This window comes from Pongo pygmaeus, chromosome 8 (genome assembly GCF_028885625.2).
Source record: "Pongo pygmaeus isolate AG05252 chromosome 8, NHGRI_mPonPyg2-v2.0_pri, whole genome shotgun sequence".
Classification (NCBI taxonomy): Eukaryota; Metazoa; Chordata; class Mammalia; order Primates; family Hominidae; genus Pongo; species Pongo pygmaeus.
Window position 1 is genome coordinate 15,719,732 of NC_072381.2, and position 22,229 is coordinate 15,741,960.

At 39.4% G+C, this 22,229-nt stretch overlaps 1 protein-coding gene across 1 annotated transcript in view; it reads right to left on the reverse strand.

The window, feature by feature from the left end:
* ITGA8 (integrin subunit alpha 8) overlaps positions 1 to 22,229 on the reverse strand; it is a 199,477-nt gene that overhangs the window by 90,174 nt on the left and 87,074 nt on the right. The window contains exons 14-20 of the mRNA XM_054436441.2: positions 12,489 to 12,534; positions 9,622 to 9,729; positions 4,214 to 4,269; positions 3,657 to 3,811; positions 2,265 to 2,402; positions 1,708 to 1,775; positions 191 to 338 (exon numbers count right to left, since the gene is read on the reverse strand). Of these exons, the coding sequence (XP_054292416.1) occupies positions 191 to 338; positions 1,708 to 1,775; positions 2,265 to 2,402; positions 3,657 to 3,811; positions 4,214 to 4,269; positions 9,622 to 9,729; positions 12,489 to 12,534 (719 nt within the window). The remainder of the gene's footprint in view (positions 1 to 190; positions 339 to 1,707; positions 1,776 to 2,264; positions 2,403 to 3,656; positions 3,812 to 4,213; positions 4,270 to 9,621; positions 9,730 to 12,488; positions 12,535 to 22,229) is intronic.

The window sequence follows — 22,229 nt, forward strand, 5'->3', positions numbered from 1 at the left end:
GAAAGACATTAATACTGTGTAAGCCCACCTCCGCTTTGTGGCTCATTGCTGTTATGATTTAACAAAAGAAGGTATCATTTTGCTGTCTTTCATTAAGGAAGAAACTCTCAGCCAAGATGGCCCTTCTTAACATTTACTTGACTTCAAAAATATACCTAGCTCTTGACTTCAAACAATTTGCAGGCATTACCTTGTTGTTGCGTTCGATCCCAACATAATCTGCCTCTTCTGGTATCATTACAAAGAGTTCAGCTTCATATGCTCCTTCCCCTTCATTTCTTGCATTTATTATGAGCATAAGGTGATTTTCATCTCCAATGATTACCTGATGCTTATCTCTAAAAATGCAGTTTAAAAAGAAGTATTAGGTACTCTACTTCTTGGCTTCGTGAATATTTTATTTAAGGATTTATCGAGGAGGAAAAGAAAAATGGCACGTGCAAAAAAAGAAGATGGACCATCCTGAAGAGATGGTAGGAAGAGGCAAGAGAATCACCTCTGGGTAAAAAGGGCAGGAAAACATCCAGTAGTGTGTTGGTAAATGTTTAACAACCAGTTCTCAAAAAAAAAAAAAAAAAAAAAAAAGGATTGATTTATAGCATTTTCAGATTCCAGTGGTGTAAATCCATGAACCGTGGTCGTTTTCAAGCTACCAACATATTTAACAATCTACCAACAAAATTACTGCAAATTTAACATTTCACTTACAAGCCAGAATGAAGCAGCTTCAGCACTTCACTAAAAACATACATTAGGAAGAAAATGGGCAATGGAATAAAAGGAAGAGAGGTGGTTTAGAAAGTAAGAGGGATAGATTAATGCAAAGGAAATAATGAGAGGGAAGAAGCAGGCAGATACAATAAGATCTTAAATCACTGGTAGAGGACTTCAAGGTATTTTGAAGAAATGCAGTTCACTTAGAACTGCAAATCAAACCAATAGTTGGAAATGCCTACTCCACTTTTTAACCTTACTCAAAGCGATTGCATTTGAAGTTGATAAATTATGAAATTTGGGGGAAGTCCCTCTGAGAAGTTACCAAGCAGATTCCAAACACTGGCAGTGAGATAGTTACTGGGAGGGAAAGAAACACAAATCTGTTTCTCGACCACAGAATGTTTTACATCCTAGTCCATGTCTTCCCATAACAGAATACAGTGCAATTTCCAGTGCTGGAATGGGGGCATCCATTACTGGCAACTGTGAAGCCCTTTGATTCTTTTCGATTTTGTGACACCTTCTGCTTTACTCCATAGAGTGCTATTTAGGTTTATTTATTCAGTCAGTTAAAATTAATTTTGTTTTGACAGTTTTAAGGATGCCTTTGAGTCATGGGGTGCTGAAAAAAAGTTTGGTTGACGGTGTAGATGGGACCTGCCTGTCTGAATCCTTTGTCTACTTGACTGAGGCAAGTAAATATAACCCGAGCCACCCCATCAATGAGTTTACTTTCAACAAAAACATTTTTTTTTCACTTTTGCTGAAAGATGAAACGGCCCAGGCAAAATCTTAGGGTGTGTCATTTGACACCAATGACAAATAACTGACCCAAACCACAGGCTAACCCAAAGTGTAGCCAAGCTCAAGAATTTCACGCAGCATAGTTTTTCATAGTCATTGGAAGTGTATACTTTCTCCAGAGAACCTTTACATAAATACCTGTAATTCCATTAGATAGAAAGCACACGTTTAGTTGTTTAAACTTACGTTCTAGCCGACAGCTTCAAGTCAGGAACACACAGATTGTCTTCTCCACAGTCCACCAGAATGTGAGCCTGTGTTGTATAAACATACATCAGGAACAATCTAGGAAAGTCTGATTCACATCCTTTTTCTTGAAAATTCTGAATGGTGCCACGAACGGAACCAGAGCTTTCCTCTCACTATGCATGACCCTACCCAAGCCAGTAGCCTACATTTCACAGTGACCTCCCAATACAGGCCACTTTACATAATAGCCCAACTCCAAGGCACTCTGAAATATCTGTAAAGAATGCAACTCTGGCCATGGCTTGAGGATTACAGGCTGTATTGCTTCCATTACAGCCACATTTTGAACAAATTAAATCTTGGTTGCACAAGAGGAAAGGCTTCCGAAAAACACAATCATGCCGTGTTTCAGGAAACATGGTAGGAAAACTCCCAAATGTTCCATGTCTGCATGCAGAAATAAAAATGAAAGCTGGCTTTAGTCTTAAAGCCATAAGAACAACACCCCAGAGAGTTTGCTTGAGAAAATGCCATCAAAGACCGTGAAGGACTACCTGTTCACTAACAATGTTTTCTCTGTAGTAGTTCAATATTGGTTTCACTTCCAGGCCTTCTTTAAAGATGGATTCGTCCAAACTGTAATTCAAACTAATGTTGATTGGAGATAATTTATCTCGGAATTCAGTTTCATCCTAGGAAAAATAATCACAAACTCAACAGAGGCTCCATGAAATAGCTGCAAGATGTCAGTCTGCAAAAGTTAGGCAACACTGGAATTTACTCAATGAAAGTGAATGATGAAACAATTATCTTTGCAGCAGGCTTAGATGGAGGCTGATTTATGTGGTATGTAGTAGCCAGCATACCTAATATACGTGCAGTGATGAAATCATTTAGAGCTGCGGCTTCATTGAAATACACTTCTGGAGCCAATCTTTGGGTTCTCCAGACCTTCAACAACTCATGCAGAACTGGTCAAGTTGCAAAGTAAAAGATTACACGTGTATATCATAAATGTCACAAAAAACATCATGAATTTGGATTTTTGTTTTCGTGAGGTTGCCAGAATTTATGAGCTCTTTCTTGGGGCTCAGAAGAAGAAAACATCTTGATTCTCTTCCTCTCATCATCTTTTTAAGCCCTTGCCTGCATGAACTTCAGAACACCTTCAGGATATTTGAAGTTCTTTTGGAAAAAGAAACAGAACTCCTTTATTAGGGAGGGGTAAGCAGCAAACAGCAAGCACTAAACACACGGTGGATATGTCACCCTTCAATTGTGTGCCAATCAAGGGTCAGGTATCCAACTTTTCATTCTTGAGTGTGACTGTGAACCTGTGATCTTCCCTAGGGTGGTCCTTGCTAACTAAGCTCCCTAATGGAAAAGAGAAATTAAGACAGTTATCACAACCTCACAACTGGCAAGGTGAAGATAGGTAATTGTGTTATAAATATTTTTACTTTAAAATTTCGGTAGGTTTTGAAGTCATTGTAAAAAGACATTACTTTAAAGAAGATAATTATAAATTACTTCTAATAAAAGCTTTGAATGCCTAAATGTTTTCCTGAGTTGGATCTGAAATGTGCATTGATAAAATCTAACAAGACATACTCACATAGGAGAAAAATTCACATAAATTGTGTTGCACTTTTATGTACTTTGGGGAGGAGGCGGGTAGAAATGAAAACCATGTGAGCTGCATGCCATTATAAAGATTTTGTTCAAAATGAAAAGAAGCCTTAGAAATTAATAGCAACACATCATCAGGTTAGTTGAAGTCAGGATCAAGAGGAGAGTATTTGACCCTAAAATAAAGATTCCTGCTATGAAAATGAAAACAGACAGATGGGGGTCTATGCAGACAAACATGATGGTTAAATGGAGAAAAATGGTTGGAATTTGGATATGAAGGTGAGAGGCCAGAGAAGTCTTTCTGGAATACTTACTCGAAGGTAAACGATGAAATCCTGGCACTGGTGGGATTTCTGCCATTTTATCACAAGAGGGAAGATGTGATGAGCCTGATGGTTTTCAAGGAAGAGTGTCCGTTTAATGGCTCCTTTCTGTTTCAGGGAATCTAATTGCACCTCTGCCATCAAGACTAAAGGACAGAAGTAAAGTAGAGAAAAAGTATTCAGTGAACACAGTGCTCTATCAGAGAGATGAATTTCCATTTCAAGTTGCTTAGTCAGGAAACATTTATTTTTCATAGTTGAGATCAAGCATGATAAATGAGCTGGAAAAATTTTATAACATACTCTCCAAGCTAAAAATGTTTTATAATGGTTTTATAAAAGTTGTAATTTTCCCTACAATTATATGTTCTTATAAATAATAGTATTACCAACTATTGAAGTAATATTTATTAGAAGGTTCCATATATGCAACAGACATCTTGGTATTCCTCAAGGGTTCTTTCATTTTTTATGGCCTGTGCAGAGACATGGTTACTGTTCAACTTTCTTAGTATAGCATAAGAATGTAAAAATGAAAACATGCTTACCTATTGTGTTTGCAATGCTCTGGCCTGTGACAGATGCACATACTCTTAAAGAAAAGCTGTAGAAAATAATAGTAATTTATTGGTTAATGAAGTTTTGAATCTAAAGTAGAAGCCTTCCTTTACCTCATCCCAGATCATGAATATCATTTTCTCTATATATTTCTAATTACACACACACACACACACACACATACACACACACACACCCCTTCCTCCAATTGATCTCAACACTAATACAATCAAGACAAGTGACATTATTATTACATGGAAGGTAATACTGGAAAATAGTACAGGAGGTTAACTGATTTAATCAATTGCTCAGTTAATCAATTACATGTTGCTTTTATTCAATGAATACATGTCAGTATCTTCCATGTGCCAGGGAGGGAAGAATTAGGCAGCAGAGCAAGAGGATAGCTAGAGGTAAAATCTGTAGGTGAGTAAGAATCTGGACCCATTTGAGGAAACTGAAGAAATTCAATGTGGTCGGGGCACTGAGCAAGATGGCAAAGTTGTAGGAGGCAAGGCTGGCTTGGTGGATCGGTAAGGAACAGGGCTTTGAAAGTCATGCTAAAAAATGCAGATTTAATCTTCAGAAGCATGGAGCACAAGGTATGCTTAACTTAAAACACCCACTCTGCTTGGAAGGAGATGGAATTTGGCAGAACCTTGCTACAGTTGGGGTAAGACTGGAGGTAGAGACGAGAAGAGGGAGGGGAGAAAGAGAAAACAGCAAGCTTAGCATGGCTGTCTCAAGCTAGGTGCGCAAAATGATACAGGAATAAAGACAATCAAGAGAGGGCAGATGTCCATGAGAGACATTTTGGAGTTGTGCCTTGAACACACCATCACTACCATTCAAGGCAATGTCTGCACTGGCTTATAGGATGATCTGCACTTGGCTTTGGTCTGTGGCTACAGATGGAATGAGAGACGACTGACTCCCTGGCTGCCTTTGTTGAATGAAAGTGCTCACCTCTCCCTGAAAAATTCCAAGCCCTAACAGCCATCACTAGAGATGGGGCCTTTTTGCATTTCTAGGAAAGTGAAAATATAAGAAAATACTTAAGTATGGTTTAATGACAATCATAAACTTTTACCAGTAAAATACTATAGTATGATTTGGATATTTCTACAGAATTCAAAGGGAGTAAATAATCCCCAATCATACTTTAATTATGTGTCAGCTTCCTGTGTCAAATATAATGAAAAAGTGTCACATCTGGGACTCATCTATCTACTGTGACCTCAGTCAATGTCTCCCCCCCGGGGTAAATAATTTGCCACATACCATTAAGCCAAAAGTTTTCTGAAATGTCTATGCTATTACAAGTGTTTATTCCGCTTCCCCAGAGAAATCACTGATTCCAACTCGCTTCTGCTTCAATTAGAATTATTCAAGAAAGATGGAAAGTTAATCACATCTTTCAATTTTGTAGTAAGCCTGGCTTTCAAAATTAGAATTTTTCTGTATCCAACATTTTTGAAAGTATTTGAGTGTATGTTCAGATCAGCCAATGATCTTTTTTTCTATTCATCATCAACTGTGTAGACCAAAATTAGCTTTTATAAAATAAATTCCTATTTGTAATGAAATTATCAACATATATACATTAAAATCATTTTAGATACAGTATTTTTAATTCAAACAATTCAAAATCAATAACAAATTTTTAAAAAGGAATAAAGTTATACAAATGAACTTTTTTTTCTTATGGGATGGTATATAGTTGATAAATGATGTTATCAGCTAAAGGGTTACTATTTATTTATGAATTACGTGTCAGTATAAATCTCTATTTCTTTCTTAGCTCTCTCTGTTTTCTGAATATCATTAGCAAATGGATGACTTTAACTTTTTTTCATACAAGTGTAATATCACTGCTACAATGTACTGAATTCTCAATAATAGCACTCCAACCTGAACCTGCCAGTTCATAGATTACTTTAGTGGAAAAGAGTCTGTGAAGTCATAATTTTTCAAACTCTGTGTTATGATCTAAAGAAAATTTCAGGATTTTATAGTAGCGGGCTGATGTGTTCATTCTGAATTTAGAAAAACATACGTACTATATTATATATAAGCACACATACATCACAGGTCATATGCAGCATAGAATTAGGATGACTTGCAGGCCTACAGCTAATTACAAAGTATACTTGGGTCATTAGGGAAAGCTGTAAACTTTTATTAAATTAGAATTAAAATTTCAAACTAGAAATATTGGTCATTTTCAGTATGGCCCATTAGTCTAAATAGGTCTGATTGGAACAAAAAACCCATCAAATCAACCCAGGTCCCTTATTACATAAATTCTAAATTAAACTGTCTGTGGACAGTGCTTTTGATATGGCCAGAAGGCAGGGTGATACACTACATGATCTTCTGAGGCTAGTCCCAACCCAAGCATGGTTGGAATAATGATTCTGCAATGTGACTGTGCTCATAGCTGTCTATGATGAAGAGAAAATGAGATAAATGTGAAACATGATTTAAAAGTACAAAGCAATTCATTTTACATTCTCATCAGTTTTCAGTCCTATTTCAGTGATAGCAAATAGCAGGTTTCACACAGTCACTGACATCTGACAAGTTTTTTTAATCAGGTTGGGCAACTGGGTCGTTACTCACTTTTACATTTTTAAAATGAAGTATTTCGCTAGTTTTTCTTTTTATAATTGGTTAGTTGCCAGTTATATTAATATTTATTGAGCTGGCTTTTTTCCCCTTTTTTCTAACTTAGAAATGCCGATTAAAGATAGACACTTTATAAAACTACACCGCTGTTTGAAAGACACAGAAATCCACATCGATGGAAGTGAAGAACTATTTGCCAAGTAGAGTTTATGTGATAGTTTTCAGATGTATGATATAAAGTTATATCAAATACAGACACAAATAACAGCAGAGAAAATCAACAGAGACCTTTCAATCATTTTGGAAAAACTAAGCTAAGTTCCTAAAATAAGGAAAAAAGAGAATCGAAGAAACACATTCTAGACTAAACCAGCTGTTAACTTTCTGTCTTCTGAGGCTCTGAGGCACCATTCACAAATTTTGCATGTGAAAATAAGACCTCTTCCAGAAAAATGTATGCAATAGAAACAAATATAATTGTAAAGGGATATAAATTTGTCCGCATAACAAATTGCACTTTATCTTAATAATATGATTAAATACAGTTAGAAAATGGCTCATGAAAATAAAAGACATTTTCTTGTTAAAAAGTAATATTCTTTCCATAAAACCAAACAGAACTCTTTTTTTTTTTTTTTTTTTGAGACGGAGTTTCGCTCTGTCACCCAGGCTGGAGTGCAGTGGCATGATCTCAGCTCACTGCAAGCTCCGCCTCCCGGGTTCACGCCATTCTCCTGCCTCAGCCTCCCGAGTAGCTGGGACTACAGGTGCCTGCCACCGTACCTAGCTAATTTTTTGTATTTTTAGTAGAGACAGGGTTTCACCATGGTCTCAATCTCCTGACCTCGTGATCCGCCCGCCTCGGCCTCCCAAAGTGCTGGGATTACAGGCGTGAGCCACCTCGCCTGGCCCCAAACAGAACTCTTAATCTGGTTAAAAACAAAACAAAAACACGCTTCAGTCTTATACAAATATCCATTAAACTAAAAACCCTCAGAATCAATTATCTAGTTCAAAACAACAACATTGTATATCAGAGTGTACCACATGTGCTTAAAGGAATTCAGCCTAGAAGTCCATTCTGTTATGAAGGTGTGAACATGAGCCTATTTGGGGGAAATACTGAAGTTTTAATACTCTTGAACAAGTAGCAACTCTCACAGTTCATTGTTCATTTAATCATGCATGGGTAAGGATAAATGCTGGCTCTCTGACATATTTTCTGAGCTCAGGTTTTCATTATACTATTTTATGGTTTTAAACCATTTTAAAATGTGCCCAGGGCATTTTCCAACTCTTTTCAAAAGCAGTTAAAGAAGAGGATGCTCTCCCGCCACACTCCCCAGCTCCCAGCAATAGGATGTTTTTCAAAGAATTCTTCAGGGTCCTCTAAGTCCCCACCCTCCACCCTCAAAAGCTTTGACTCCAGTATGAACTCCTGTCAAAAGGCCATCAACAACATGTTAAAATTGGCTGGAAATAACTTCTCTGGGTCAAGAGTGGTTAGTTCTGCAATTCTGACATTCTCAGAAACCAAAAATACTGTCTGAGTTAGACCACATCTCCTGAAAAATAAGGGCAAAATATTAAACACCCCAAGGATTTCTTGATCTTTCAGAGGGTATACCCTGAAGGTATTAACCAACATAGTGACTTCTAACTCTTGAGGACCTACATATTGGGAAACAAAGTGGTATTTTCTTGAACTGTGTTATAGTCAAGTTCCATCTTGTACTCCCTCCAGATGGCTGACAAAATTCAGAAGGAACACTTTCAGGAGTCATATCAGCCATCTTCTGAAAGTACAAGCAAAGCCTCCATCATCCAGGCAAAAGGAATAATTCAATCGCTATTCTTAATGACAGACACAAAAATACAGCTTATGGCACAAAAATCTTGTATAATGTGTTCCTTCTGTCTAGCTGTGCATGCTAAGTTACAAAACTGGCATCTGTTGTCAGCATAGAAAACCCAGTAAATTAACCCAGTAAATTGACTAGTTAGAAATGGGACATCGGCTGGGCACGGTGGCCCATGCCTGTAATCCCAGGACTTTGGGAGGCGAAGGCAGGCGGATCACCTGAGGTCAGGAGTTCGAGACCAGCCTGACTAACATAGCGAAACCCCGTCTCTACTAAAAATACAAAAATTAGCTGGGAATGGTGGTGGGTGCCTGTAATTCCAGCTACTCAGGAGGCTGAGACACAAGAATCGCTTGAACCTGGGAGGTGGAGGTTGCAGTGAGCCGAGGTTGTGCCACTGCCCTCCAGCCTGGGTGACAAAGTGAGACTCCATCTCAAAAAATAAATAAATAAATAGGACATTATATGTGCCTGAAAAGCAGTATCTATAAGCATATGCCAAAATGTAAGAGTCTAGGTATTTTGTTATATTTTCACCTTGGTTAGTGTTTATTTTAGTACACCAAGAATCTAAGAGCTGTCTCCAAGATTTGTCTCACTGGGAATTTCCCCAAATGTTTTTACACTTCTCGTCTCACCTAGAGCCTGTAGATTAGAGAAGTAGCCTTTCAATGGTAAGTCGATAGCCAAAGATCAGCATCGTATCATAGGTTCTCTTGAAAGACTAACTCCTTGCAACTCAAACTTGGGCCACAGACCAGCAGCAGCAGCACCTCTTGAAGCTTTTTTCGAGAAATGCAAAATCTAGGCCCTATGCCAGACTTACTGAATCCAAATCTGTATTTTTCACGAGATACCCAGGTGATATGAATTCACATTGGAGTTTGAGAAGCACTGGACTAACTCACCAGGCTGCAGATGTCATAGAGTCTGGAACCTGGCAAGTTTTATTTTCAAGATTGATAATCATTGGGTGCAGCAGAAGCTGGGCATCTACAGTCACAACCGGTCTTGCTCTGCAGGGAGAAAATGCAGGGTTTGTTTGAATAAAATGCAAAGGTGATAGGCAGGCAGAAGCCCACTTCACTGCATACCGAACTCAGTAGTAGACAGAATACTCCAGAGGCTATTTGCCAACGTTCTCAGCATTTGTGCCAAGAATTTTGCTCACTGCATGAACAGGTGGGTAACACACTCAGCTAATTACCTCAAAACACATCTGGAAGCACACAAACACAAATAAAGAGTGCTGTGGGTCTGTCAAGCAAAGTTGTGTACGCAACCTAATTTCTTTATGAAGTGGGCCTCCAGTATTATGGCAATATTGCTGTGAAATATTGCTCTGCCACTGGCTAGCATATCTACATCCGTATCTGATGAAATACATCATCTTACAGCCATTCGTGTTTGTGAGTACTTGAAGTTTGCAACTTTTCATTGATAATTTTAATTTTGTGAGTACTTGAAGTTTGCAAATTATCATTGATAATTTTTAAATTTCTATTGATAGCTTTCAAGCTGAGCTTTGCAAATTTAGCTAAATACACGAAGGTGGGTTTGCAGAATAATTCTGTACATCAGCCAGAGAAGTGGTTCTCAATCCTGACTGCACAATATAATCACCCAAAGAGCTTTAAAACAAATTCTATGCCCAGGCCCTGCCACACCAACTGAACCAGAACTTATGGGGTAAGGATCAGACATTGGAATTTTAAACAAACTCTCCTGGTGATTCTAATACGTAGCCAAATTTGAGGAGAGAGACTGACAGCGTGTAAGTAAACTCAATTCCAGCCACCCAGATGAGGATAACAAAACAAAAAAGTATTAATAAATAATGGGGAAGGGAATAGAGCAGATTTTAAAGCTTGGTTCCAAGATATGATCGTTGGAAGCCAAAGTCCTCAAATGACAGGGAGAAATGAAGCCATGTTGGATAAGTTCCCCCCGCAACAAGAGGAAGGGCTGTGGCTTGGGGCTGAATGGGTTTACAGCACTGCTTTAAACAATAAGCAATGGGCCTGAAGGGATTTCTCCTAAGTTCCTTCATGCCACTTCTCTGTATTTTGTTACATAATTTTGCTTTCAATACTGTGTTAGTTCCACTCCTTGGAAAAGCAGATGATAAAACGGAACTAGATATGCAAGAGATGTACTGGGGTCAAACACCTATGAGGAAAAGTGGGGAGATAGTGGAGGGGGCTGGGAATTCTGATCCCTGGAAGGATCAAGGGAAGGACAGAGGACTGGATAAGAAAGTCCTGGCCTGGGCAATGGAGAGTCCTTGAGCCAAATTCGCCCGTGAGAGGAGTTCCATGTCTTGCAAAAACAGGCCTGCATTTGTGTTCTTGTGTTCGCTAATTGGCTGGGAGCAGCTCATGGAAAACACGGCCTTGGCATGAAAGTGGCAGATTGGAAGCGGAGCAGCTGAGCCCTGTGCCCATTCTGCTCCAGCAGCTCTGAGTGGTGCACTCCACGGCCACCGCAAACCCAAGCCCCATACTTCAGACACCTTGAGGGTTTTGACTGTCTGATTCTCTAGAACCTTAAGTGGGATATGGCTGGTACAAGTCAACCCTCTTTGAGTTTGTCTTGGGACTGACGAAGAAGAAAATCTTACCTGTTTGAGGAAACTTAACCTTAGAATATCTCTGGAAGCCGACTAGGTTAGCACTATGCACCTAGTACACCCAGGTATGCCCTCAGCCTTTTGTCTTGATATCCTGACCTAGTGTCTTGAATTCTCATAAGTCATAAGACTTTTTTTTGTTTGTTTGTTTGTTTTTGAGAGGGAGTCTCACTCTGTCTTCCAGGCTGGAGTGCAGTGGCACAATCTCTGCTCACTACAACCTCCACCTCCCAGGTTCAAGTGATTCTCGTGCCTCAGCCTCCCGAGTAGCTGGAATTACAGGCATGTGCCACCATGTCCGGCCAATTTTTGTATTTGTATTTTAAGTAGAGCTGGGGTTTTGCTATGTTGGCTAGGCCAGTCTCAAATGCTTGACCTCAAGTGATCTGCCCACCTTAGCTGCCCAAAGTGCTGGGATTATAGGCGTGAGGCACCGTGTCCTGCCATTAAACTTTTTTTTTTTTTAAAGAAGCTAATGTTGAGCACCATCTCTCTCCCAGTTACTATTCTGTGTACACCACACGCATATTCTCACTGAATCCTTTGAACAAAGGTAACCTTATAAATATTGTTTTTATCCTTCTTTTACAGATCAGAAATCTGAAACTGAAAGTGGTAAGAACTTGCCCAAGATTACAAATCAGTCAGTGCGTGGAATGTCCAGGCTTGGAATCCATAGCTGTTGTATTTGAAATGTTTTCAATACTTGCCTTTGGAGGCTACCAACTGTTGGAATGTTCTATTCCCTAACTTTAGTGTCCAGTTTGATTATAGAAGCCAGGATAAATAGTAACATTCTTCTAACCTGCACCCCTTCTTTACAAGTGAACATTTCAATGCATTTTCAAAGCAAAGAGAATAAATCAAATTCAGTAACATCTAAAAAGTGGGTCATTTTATAAGATCTGCTTCATTTTGTATCTTATTTAACATTATGTTCGTAAAATCTGGAAGTTTGATCATGCAGTATGAGAGTAAAAATGCAAAGGAAAGAAAGAGTGAGAGCAAAAAATACTTTTAGACTTTAAAAAGAGCATCTAAATATTCCCCAGAATAAATCGTTGGAATGCTCTCTTTAAGGCAAAACTAACAAGAAAATGTATTTGAAACAATGAGAAAAACATTCGAATACTACCAACCACATACCTGTAAACAGCGACTTTTCCTGTTCCAAATGCACCCACAATCAAATCTTAAAAAGACAAAAACACAGAACACATGCGTGAATCGTATAGAAACAATTTACTAAGTTCGAAATCATAAGTAGCACATAGAATACCCCTACATGCTGATGGTATGAGAGCCACAAAATTAGAAGAGAAATCACACCTTTCTTAAGGCATTTTGGAAAGCATGTTGGAGCTTCACTATAACCAACTTGATAAAACATCCATTAGTGGATCTCAAACCCTTCTGTGCTTAGGAAGGTCAATTTCTAGAAACTTATCATCGCATCACTTTTCCTATCCTCTAGGTTCAAGGCACATACCCCCAGGGAAGGAAAAGGGGAAAGTCAGGTGGTTAGTGTCCGCTAGGTACCAGGCTCATTACACATTTCGTGTTATCACTCACCAGTGAATACCCTATGAGGAAGGGTTATTAACCCAGAAGTGGAACGTTCTGATTGTCATTTTGATACAACCATTTGCTCTTTACAAATAGTATGGGTGGTGAGTATACTTTTGGCAAAGCAATCAGTAGTATATAAAATAACTAACATATTATAATGATCTGAAGTAACAACAGCAATCCTAATAAATAGCACATGGAACAACACTGTATGCCAGGAGTCCTTTTAAAGGATTTCCTTTGAATGATTCCTAACAAGAAGGTAGGAGGTCTTTATTATTAGCACAATTTTGCAAATGAGTCAATTGAGACTTAAGAAGGCTAAACTGTAAATTTCCTAACATTCACACAAGTAGGTCAGTGGTGGAACTGGGTGACTGCAGTGGAGCAATCCTGGACTAGGTAAGGGGGAATGGTCACAATTATTTAGGTGATTGGCTAACATAGAGGTCAAACTGTCTGGTTTTTTTTTTTCCTTTTTTGACAGAGTCTCTCTCCGTCGCCTAGGCTGGAGTGCAGTGGTGCAATCTCGGCTCACTGAAACCTCCACCTCCAGAGTTCAAGTGATTCTCCTGCCTCAGCCTCCCGAGTAGCTGGGACTACAGGCACCCGCCACAACGCCCAGCTAATTGTTTGTATTTTTTTTTTAGCAGAGACGGGGTTTCACCGTCTTAACCAGGATGGTCTCCATCTCCTGACCTCATGATCCACCTGCCTCGGCCTCCCAAAGTGCTGGGATTACAGGCATGAGCCACTGCACCCAGCGGGCTTTTCTTAATCTCATTTACAATGGCTGTCCCTGGTAGAAGCAATCAAACACAAATAAAAATGACAATGGCTAAATCTGCAGAGTAAAATTTAGATGTAAGAAAACTGGACCTCCATGGAACCAACCTAAGTGTCCATCAACAGTGGATTGGATAAAGAACATGTCGTACATAAACACCATGGAATATTATGTAGCCATAAAAATGAATGAAATCATGTCTTTTGCAGCAACATGGATGGAACTAGATGCCATTATCCTAAGTGAACTCAGAAACAGAAAATCAAATATTGCATGTTCTCACTTATAAGTGGGAGCTAAAACAATGAGTACACATAGATGTAAAGATGGTAATGATAGCCACTGGTGACTCCAAAAGTGGAGAAGGAGGGAGGGAGATAAAGGTTGAAGAATTACCCACAGAGTCCAATGTTCAATATCTGAGTGATGAGTACGCTAGAAGCCTAAACCCCTTTATGCAATATACTCATGTGACAAACATACACACGTATCCCCTGAATCTGAAATAAATTTAAAAAGAGAAGAAGAAAACTGGATTTGGTAGAAATAAGGGCCACAGAAGAAGGCTTACAACAGTTGAAAGTATAATTGGTTAATTCTAGCACAACGCGAATGAAAATAGAAAAACAAAAAACAAAGGTGGAGGGAGGTCCTATTTGGCCACTCCATATGGAAAACCAAGTCAGGAATTAAATTGATGTAATGGAATTTGTACAGGAAAATGATTTATAGCCGTATTCCCTTTGGCACTCACCTTTTGCACAGGTGATGTTGAGTGTCAACTTGATCAGATTGAAGGATGCAAAGTATTGTTCATGGGTGTGTCTGTGAGGGTGTTGCCAAAGGAGATTAACATTTGGGTCAGTGGACTGGGAAAGGCAGACCCACCCTGAATCTGGTGGGCACCATCTAATCAGCTGTCAGCACTGCCAAAATAAAAGCAGGCAGAGGAACGACGAAAGACTAGACTGGTTCAGTCTTTTGGACTCCATCTTTCTCCCGTGCTGGACGCTTCCTGCCCTCAAACATCGGACTCCAAGTTCTTCAGCTTTGGGACTCGGACTGGCTTCCTAGCTCCTCAGCTTGCAGACGGCCTATTGTGGGACCTCACCTTGTGATCGTGTGAGTCAGTACTCCTTAATAAACTCCCCTTTATGTGTTCAGCCATCTTATTAGTTCTGTCCCTCTAGAGAACCCTGACTAATACACCGTACATGTGAAGAGAGAGATACTGCAGATGATTCTCCCCTTGAGGGCTTAGTATCCCTGGGAATGGCTTTTAGTCAATTACAGGTAGGAATTAGAAAGTGAGTGGCCCAGCTTCCTTATCAGTCAAGTGGGATAGCTGAGGTCTGTTCTTCGACTTTGCTTTCCCCAGCCAGATGGGGCCCTGATTGCCCATAGTGGCAACTGGCTTGATGATGATCTTTATTGCATTCTAATTTTCCGTGTCTCTCTTCTCTACCTTTACCAGTATTTCTCAGGATTTCTTAAATACACTGCTTGTTTTCTCATCCTCGTCTTAATGCCTGTTCTGGGACAACCCAACCTAAGACACAATAATACTTGTTAAAATTAAAAAAAAAATGATCTGAAAGTTCTCCAGGTCAAAACCACTGTCAGATGTCTTAGGTTTTATGGATACAGAATCAGATTCAGTTATTAGACTTGGAACTTGACTCCAGAGCTCCATATTTAAAAACATGTGCATGCTGATGTTCAAATAAGTCGAACAGAAGTCATCTAAAGAGCTCCGTATTCTCGAAATTAAAGAACACGTTAAGCAAGGGGCTACACCTTGGCCACCTACGACTCATGGAATAAAACATTCTTTTGTAAGGGTTTAAATCTCTGAAGCCAGATGCCGAAGTTTCTAAGTTTACCAGTTCTTAAAATTATAATGATAAATTCTATCAGAATTTCATTTTTTCAACTATGTTTACATGTATTCTTTCTGTTACATTGTCTCTTCTAGCAGATCGGTACATTTCTTTTTTCTAAATCAGAGAAAAAAAGAGCTACTGATTTGAAGAAACATGAGCTCTGTTCTTCCTGTGTAATTACAAACTCCAATATTTAGCAAGTGTAACACAGGTGGCCCTGGCCTTAATCCATATCTTTTGACATGACACCAGATAGGAGAGCTCTGTTATGAAAACTGATTCACGATGAATTACGTGCTTTGTTCTTGGCTCCAAATAAGGTGAAATATTTATTTAATAAGATTAGACATTTTATAAATAACAGGCGAATTTTAAGAATTGGTTCTCTGGAAATGGCAAAGAAAATAAGACTGTAAGCCCTTCCAGGGCAGGAATCTTTGCGTTTGCACATCCCCAAATATTCATGGAATGGTATGGGTTGAAATAAATGAAGAAAGAAATAACTTTTGCATGCATGTTATCAGGCACAGTGCCAGATACAGAACAGAGACTTCATAAATGCCTGATTAAATAGGGAGCATAAGTAATAATGTAATAATAAGCTAAAGATACTAGAGATGAAGAAAATGAAACAATTAATTAAAACTGACTAATGTCAACTGCAGCTAAATTCTGCTGGAGTTTTGCATGTATACTTGAAGGTGTTGAGATACACACACACACACACACACACACACACACACACACACACACGTTCCAGATTCTAGAAAGTAATATAAAGTCTCCATCACAACTAGATTGTCATTATAGGTGAGAATTTGAGGGACACCCTCCCAACGGTAATGAGACATGGGCTTTTCCTTTAGGAACTTTAATTCCTGTGCCTTCGGGTGGGAATTTTTTCTACTCTGGAAAAAATAAAATAACTGGCAGCACAGGCCACAATTTTCTTCATGAGAATGTGGTCACAGTTATTCAGAGACAAATAAAACAGTTACCTACCACAAAAGTATGTTTGCCTTTAGAGACGCTACCTTGGGACTATGCCTGCTAGAAAGAGCCAGAAGTACTTATGCTCGGGACCTTAAAATTGTCAGATCTCTCCAGGGGAGGAGAAATGATTTGCTAGTTTGTGTTTTGAATGAATTTCTCTTTTCAAAATATGTGGTTGGTTTTGGAAAGCACTACAATGCTTCCATCTATACACACATAAGTATAGAAGTTTGTGTATGCAGCGTATCTGTTATATATCTGTTCTATTTATATACACATACATTTATATTTATGCTGGAGTGTGTATATTTATGTGTGCATGTGAAATAATATTTAAATAATACTCAGAAATAATATTTTAAAATATTGCATAATTCTGTGCTTAGGAATTTAAATGATAATCTGGAGACAAAGTAGTTTCGGGGCTGATATTTGAATTTATAACACTTGGAACATTTTTTTCTCCCTTACTTTGAGATAACGGGTCTGATACCATTATCTATGTTTACTTCCTTTCTATAAATGCCTTAAGGGCAAATTGAAAACAAACCAATAAAAAACTTTGCCTTTCTCTATACATAGACACTTAAGCTGGCTTTTTTTTTTTTTTTTTTTCTGGAGGAAATAACCGACAATTAAAATTGGTTCTTTCCTTTCAATCAAAAACTGTTCCTAAACTGCTGGAGGCCTTTGCTATTACCTCACATTGCCTGAGAAACAGTTTATTTTCTTTTTGACTTTTGATGGAACAACTGAGTACTTTTAAGGAAACAAAAAGGGGACATTAGCATGAATGCAGGATCAGTTGGCAAGAAAAAAAAAATCCTAAAAATGTGAGGTCATAGGAGATGCATTACACCTATGTTTTGTATTTTATTTCTTGCAAATCGTTATTTTTAAATGAGGAAGAGCCAAGCCTTTAAAGTGGTGCTTGGTTTGCAGAGTCTGATTTCACTAATTTGGGAAGGAAATTTTAGTGTTGGAAGAAGTTCTATTTGAAAACATCGCTTTGTTTTGAGTGTGGATCTGAGGTTTGGATTAGGTGGGCAGGAAACAGTGAAGGGAGGGAGAGTGGAACCCTCCTAGGGAATGGTCAGGCCAAAGGGGAAGACGAGGAAGAGCTGACAGTATCAGATTAAAGAATCAGTCGGGCATGGTGGTATACAACCTGTAGTCCCAGCTACTTCAGAGGCTGAAGTAGGAGGCTCGCTTGAGCCCAGGAGTTTAAGATTGCAGTGAGCCATGATGGCACCACTGCACTCCAGCCTGGGCAACATAGTGAGACCCCATTAAAAAAACAACAGCTGGGCACAGCGGCTCACACCTGTAATCCCAGCACTTTGGGAGGCCAAGGCAGGCAGATCACCTGAGGTCAGGAGTTCGAGACCAGCCTGGCCAACGTGGTGAAACCCCATCTCTCTACTGAAAATACAGAAATTAGCCGGGCATGATGGTGCATGCCTGTAATCCCAGCTACTTGGGAGGTGGAGGCAGGAGAATCACTTGAACCCGGGAGGTGGAGGTTGCAGTCAGCGAGATCATGCCACTGTATTCCAGCCTGGGCGACAGAGCAAGACTCCATCTCAAACAAAACAAAACAAAACAAAAAACAAAAAAGAATCACCCAGAATCATTTCAGGGGAGCAGTCTCTGTGGCCACCCAAGCACCACACTTCCTAAGCTAAGTCACCTTCTTCCTGCTTCCTTCTTCATGCTTCCTTCTTCCTGCTTCCTTCTTCCCACCTCTCACTCTCATCTCCTTGATAGATACACTAATGTTTATATCTGTTCCCAAAAATGCCATCGGACATCTCCTTTTTTTTGGAATTAAAAAACATTTACTATTTTAGAATAATTCCAGACAATGAGAATGGCTACCAGGAATTTCCAAACAAATGTGAAACATGGAAGTGTATATCTTATAGTTGTATAAAAACATTATGATTAACCAAAAGGGAAGACCTCTTTAAACATGACCAAAAATGTAGAAATCACAAAGGAATTTTAAAATCTAAACTACTTTTATAGCAAACACACACACACACACACACACACACACACACACACACACACAAGGTTGAAAGAGAAACAAAAGCAACAGGGTGAAATGTTTATAATGTATACGTCTGATCAAATGTTAATATTTTTCAATGCTTAGAAGAATGGCACTTGGTTAAAAAAATGTTAACATTTATTGTTATGCCTAATCTGTAACAAATTCATACAAATTAATATTAAAATTATAAATATTCTAATAAAAAGATTACAAACAGGCATTTCACATAAAAATAAATACCTGTGACTAATAAATATATGAAAAGATTCAACCTCACTAGTCATCAAAGAAATCCAAATGAAAGGAACATAGAGATATCATTTTTTAACCTTGTAAATTGGAAAAGATTAGTACTAGGCGGTGTTGGATAGAGAGCAGAGGTATGCTTATAGGCTGTTTGAGGGAGTATAAACTGGCATTATTTTCATGGAAGGCAGTTTGCTGATATGTATAACTGTGTACCTCTGACCTAGTTTCTACTTCTAGGAATTTTTCCTGAGGATATGTTGGACAGTTGTATAAAGATAGATCAAAGAAAAGCTAATATTCTAAACATTTTAAATATAATTGCCTCCTTTAAGTGCTACAACAATCCTATGAGAAAGATACGTTTATTATCCCCATCTTAGAATGAGAAAAATGACGTACAGAGCCCGAATACAGTAAAGTCACAAGACCAAAGTTTAAACCCAGGCAGTCTGGCTCCTGAGCCCACACTGGGATCCTTTTTACACTGCCTTCTAGGTGCACATCTACATGCTGTTTTTATTCTCTCCTTAAGCCTTTAAAAAAAAGTTAAAGATATGTCCAGGCATGGTGGCTCACGCCTATAATCCCAGCACTTTGAAAGGCTGAGGTGGGTGGCTCACTTGAGGTCAGGAGTTCAAGACCTGCCTAACCAACATGGCAAAAACCCATCTCTACAAAAAATACAAAAATTAGCCTAGTGTGGTGGCAGGTGCCTTTAATTCCAGCTACTCAGGAGGCTGAGGCAGGGGAATAGCTTGAACCCAGGAGGTGGAGGTTGCAGTGAGCCAAGATTGCAGCACTGCACTCCAGCCACGGTGGCAGAGTGAGACTCCATCTCAATAAATAAATAGATATAAAAATAAATAAAGATACATTTTATTATGATAAATTTCATCCTTTTTAGTAAGCAGAGCTAAGGGCTTTGATAAATGCACCCAGACCTGTAACCACTTCCACAAGACAGAGAACAGTTCCATCATGCCCAAATGTCACCCATGCTGTTTTGTAGCCAAGCCTGACCTATCTCCTAACCCCCGGACTCCACTAATCTATTTTCCAGAATGTCATATAAATGGAGTCATAGAGCCTTTTGGGTCTAGCTTCTTGCACTCAGCTCGGTGCATTTGAGATTCATCCACAATGTTGTGTGTTCCAGGAGTTCATTTTTTACTGCTGAGTAGTATTCCACTGTGTAGACGGCCCACAGTTTATTCATCCATCCCCGGCTTAGGGATCCCTGAGGTGTTTCCAGTTTTTGCAGAGTCACTGTCAACATCTGCATACAGGAGTTTGTGCATCGATAGGCCAATTTTGACTTGCCCATTGTCTTCTCTTTGAATCTCTCTAAAACCTTTGAAGACTTCTTTGAAACACAGTGTTGTATGTCAGGTGGAAAATTACCAAGTGGCGGCTGAAAAATCAGCAATTCTCAACTCCAGTTCACTTTGCTACTGGCTTCTAAATGACATTGCACAAGTCAATCTTCATTGCTGAATCTCTGGTGGTCTTTAAGCTTCTCTAGATGAGAAGGGCCAGAGCTCAGTAGCATTTGTTGGAGTCTGATGACTGCATTCTGGGCACTTTGATGTACAATCCAGGACTCTGCTTTGCTTTTGGACTCAGCTTTGTTCCTGCAGATTTAGGGACTCCTTGTGCCTCCACTGAGAGACAGCCAGTTTCTTGCTTTCTCCCTGGCTTCACCAGACCGGACTTCTTCCCATTCGCCTTCATAACTCAGCTCTACAGACGCCTGACTCCTGTCTTGGCAATACCACTGCCCACAGCTCACAGAATCTCCTCCAGGAACTGCCCATCACTGCCCAGGTCCCATCCTGCCAATCCTCTTCCCACAGCACCCAAATGTTTTAAAGATGAACTAAGGCCATCAAGTATAGTTGTTTACATAAACCAACCCAAGGTTGGCTCACTTTCATACAATGATGATATTAAGAGAAATAAGAGAATTTGAGATAATGTGTCCAATGGTGGGGTTACAGATGGGGGATACATCTGGCATTGTCCACTTGTGAGTGGGCTATGAAATTGGCTGAAGTGTCTGGCATTGCAAACACAGCTCATGTCTGTGGGAATCCAGCGTTTAGATAAGTCTCCTTGACTTTGGCAAACGTGTTAATCTAAAAATAGAGGTTGCCTGTCTGCCTTGCTTTTTTATTGCAACATGCAAAATATTACTGAGAGGAAGGTTATGAGTTGAGGAAGACATGTTTGAAAAAAAAAGCATGATTTTATCCCAGAAAGTAATAATCCTAACAATCTGTCTGAAATGCTTCCAAATGAACTCTGAAGAAAAACATTTATGAGTTGGAACGTGGTATTAGGTTGCAACATTCTAATTTACTGGGGGATTGTTTTCCTTTTAAAAAAATCCCACAAAAAATAACAGCAGAATATCAAATGATGAGTCTGCCTTATGAAAATAGTTTTCTGTATGTTATTAGCATCCTGTGGCTACGAGAATGATCCTTCCCCCTTCAATTGTTTGATCTCCTCCACTTGTTACATTTCGTGTCACCGTATCAAAGGCATTTAACTTTATCCTCGTCATGGGCCACACTGAATCGCAACATGTGTGCTGTCTGTGCAATTGCTGAAAGCCCTGGAGGAAGGTTTATTTCTGCAGTACCAGTGCCACTTATATGTAGCTGCCTATTGGAAAGGGTTTCACAGTCTCCAGAAGAGCCTGACAGCTCACAAAGATGCTTCCCTGACACCTAGCCTGACAGATAGACTCCTATTGATAAAAACCTAATGGGACTTGATGCTTTCACTAAGTGTTTTAGGCAGAATTGTGTCCCCCCAAAAAAGTCCTATGTTGAAGTCCTAACTGCCAGCACCTCAGAGTGTGACTATATTAGGAGATAGTGATATAGGAGTTAAGAAGAAATTATTTAGGCAGATATGAGGGTATGGGAGTCCTCGGTAAGGTTTTCCTTTTAATGAAAAGCAGCCCCCAAATCATTTTCTTTTCTAGCAAAGAGCAGCCTATAAAATCGAGCTGCAGACATAGACAAGCAAGCTGGAAGCTTGCATGGGTGAATGCTGGCATCTGTGCCAATAAGAAAAGGCTACCTGGGACTAGGCATGTTCAAAATGGTGGCTCCATCTTTGCCAGCCAGGTATACAGTAAGGAACAGGCAACATGGCACCTGCCAGGCAAAAACTCCATTTGCATGATAAGATTAGGGTGGGGCAGCCAGCTTCCTTGCAGGTTATATAAATGTCACACCTGGTCCAACCAATCTTTGGGCCCTATGTAAATCAGACACTGCCTCCTCAAGCCTGTCTATAAAATCCAGTGCACTCTGGAGAGAGAACTGTTCTCCTTTCTT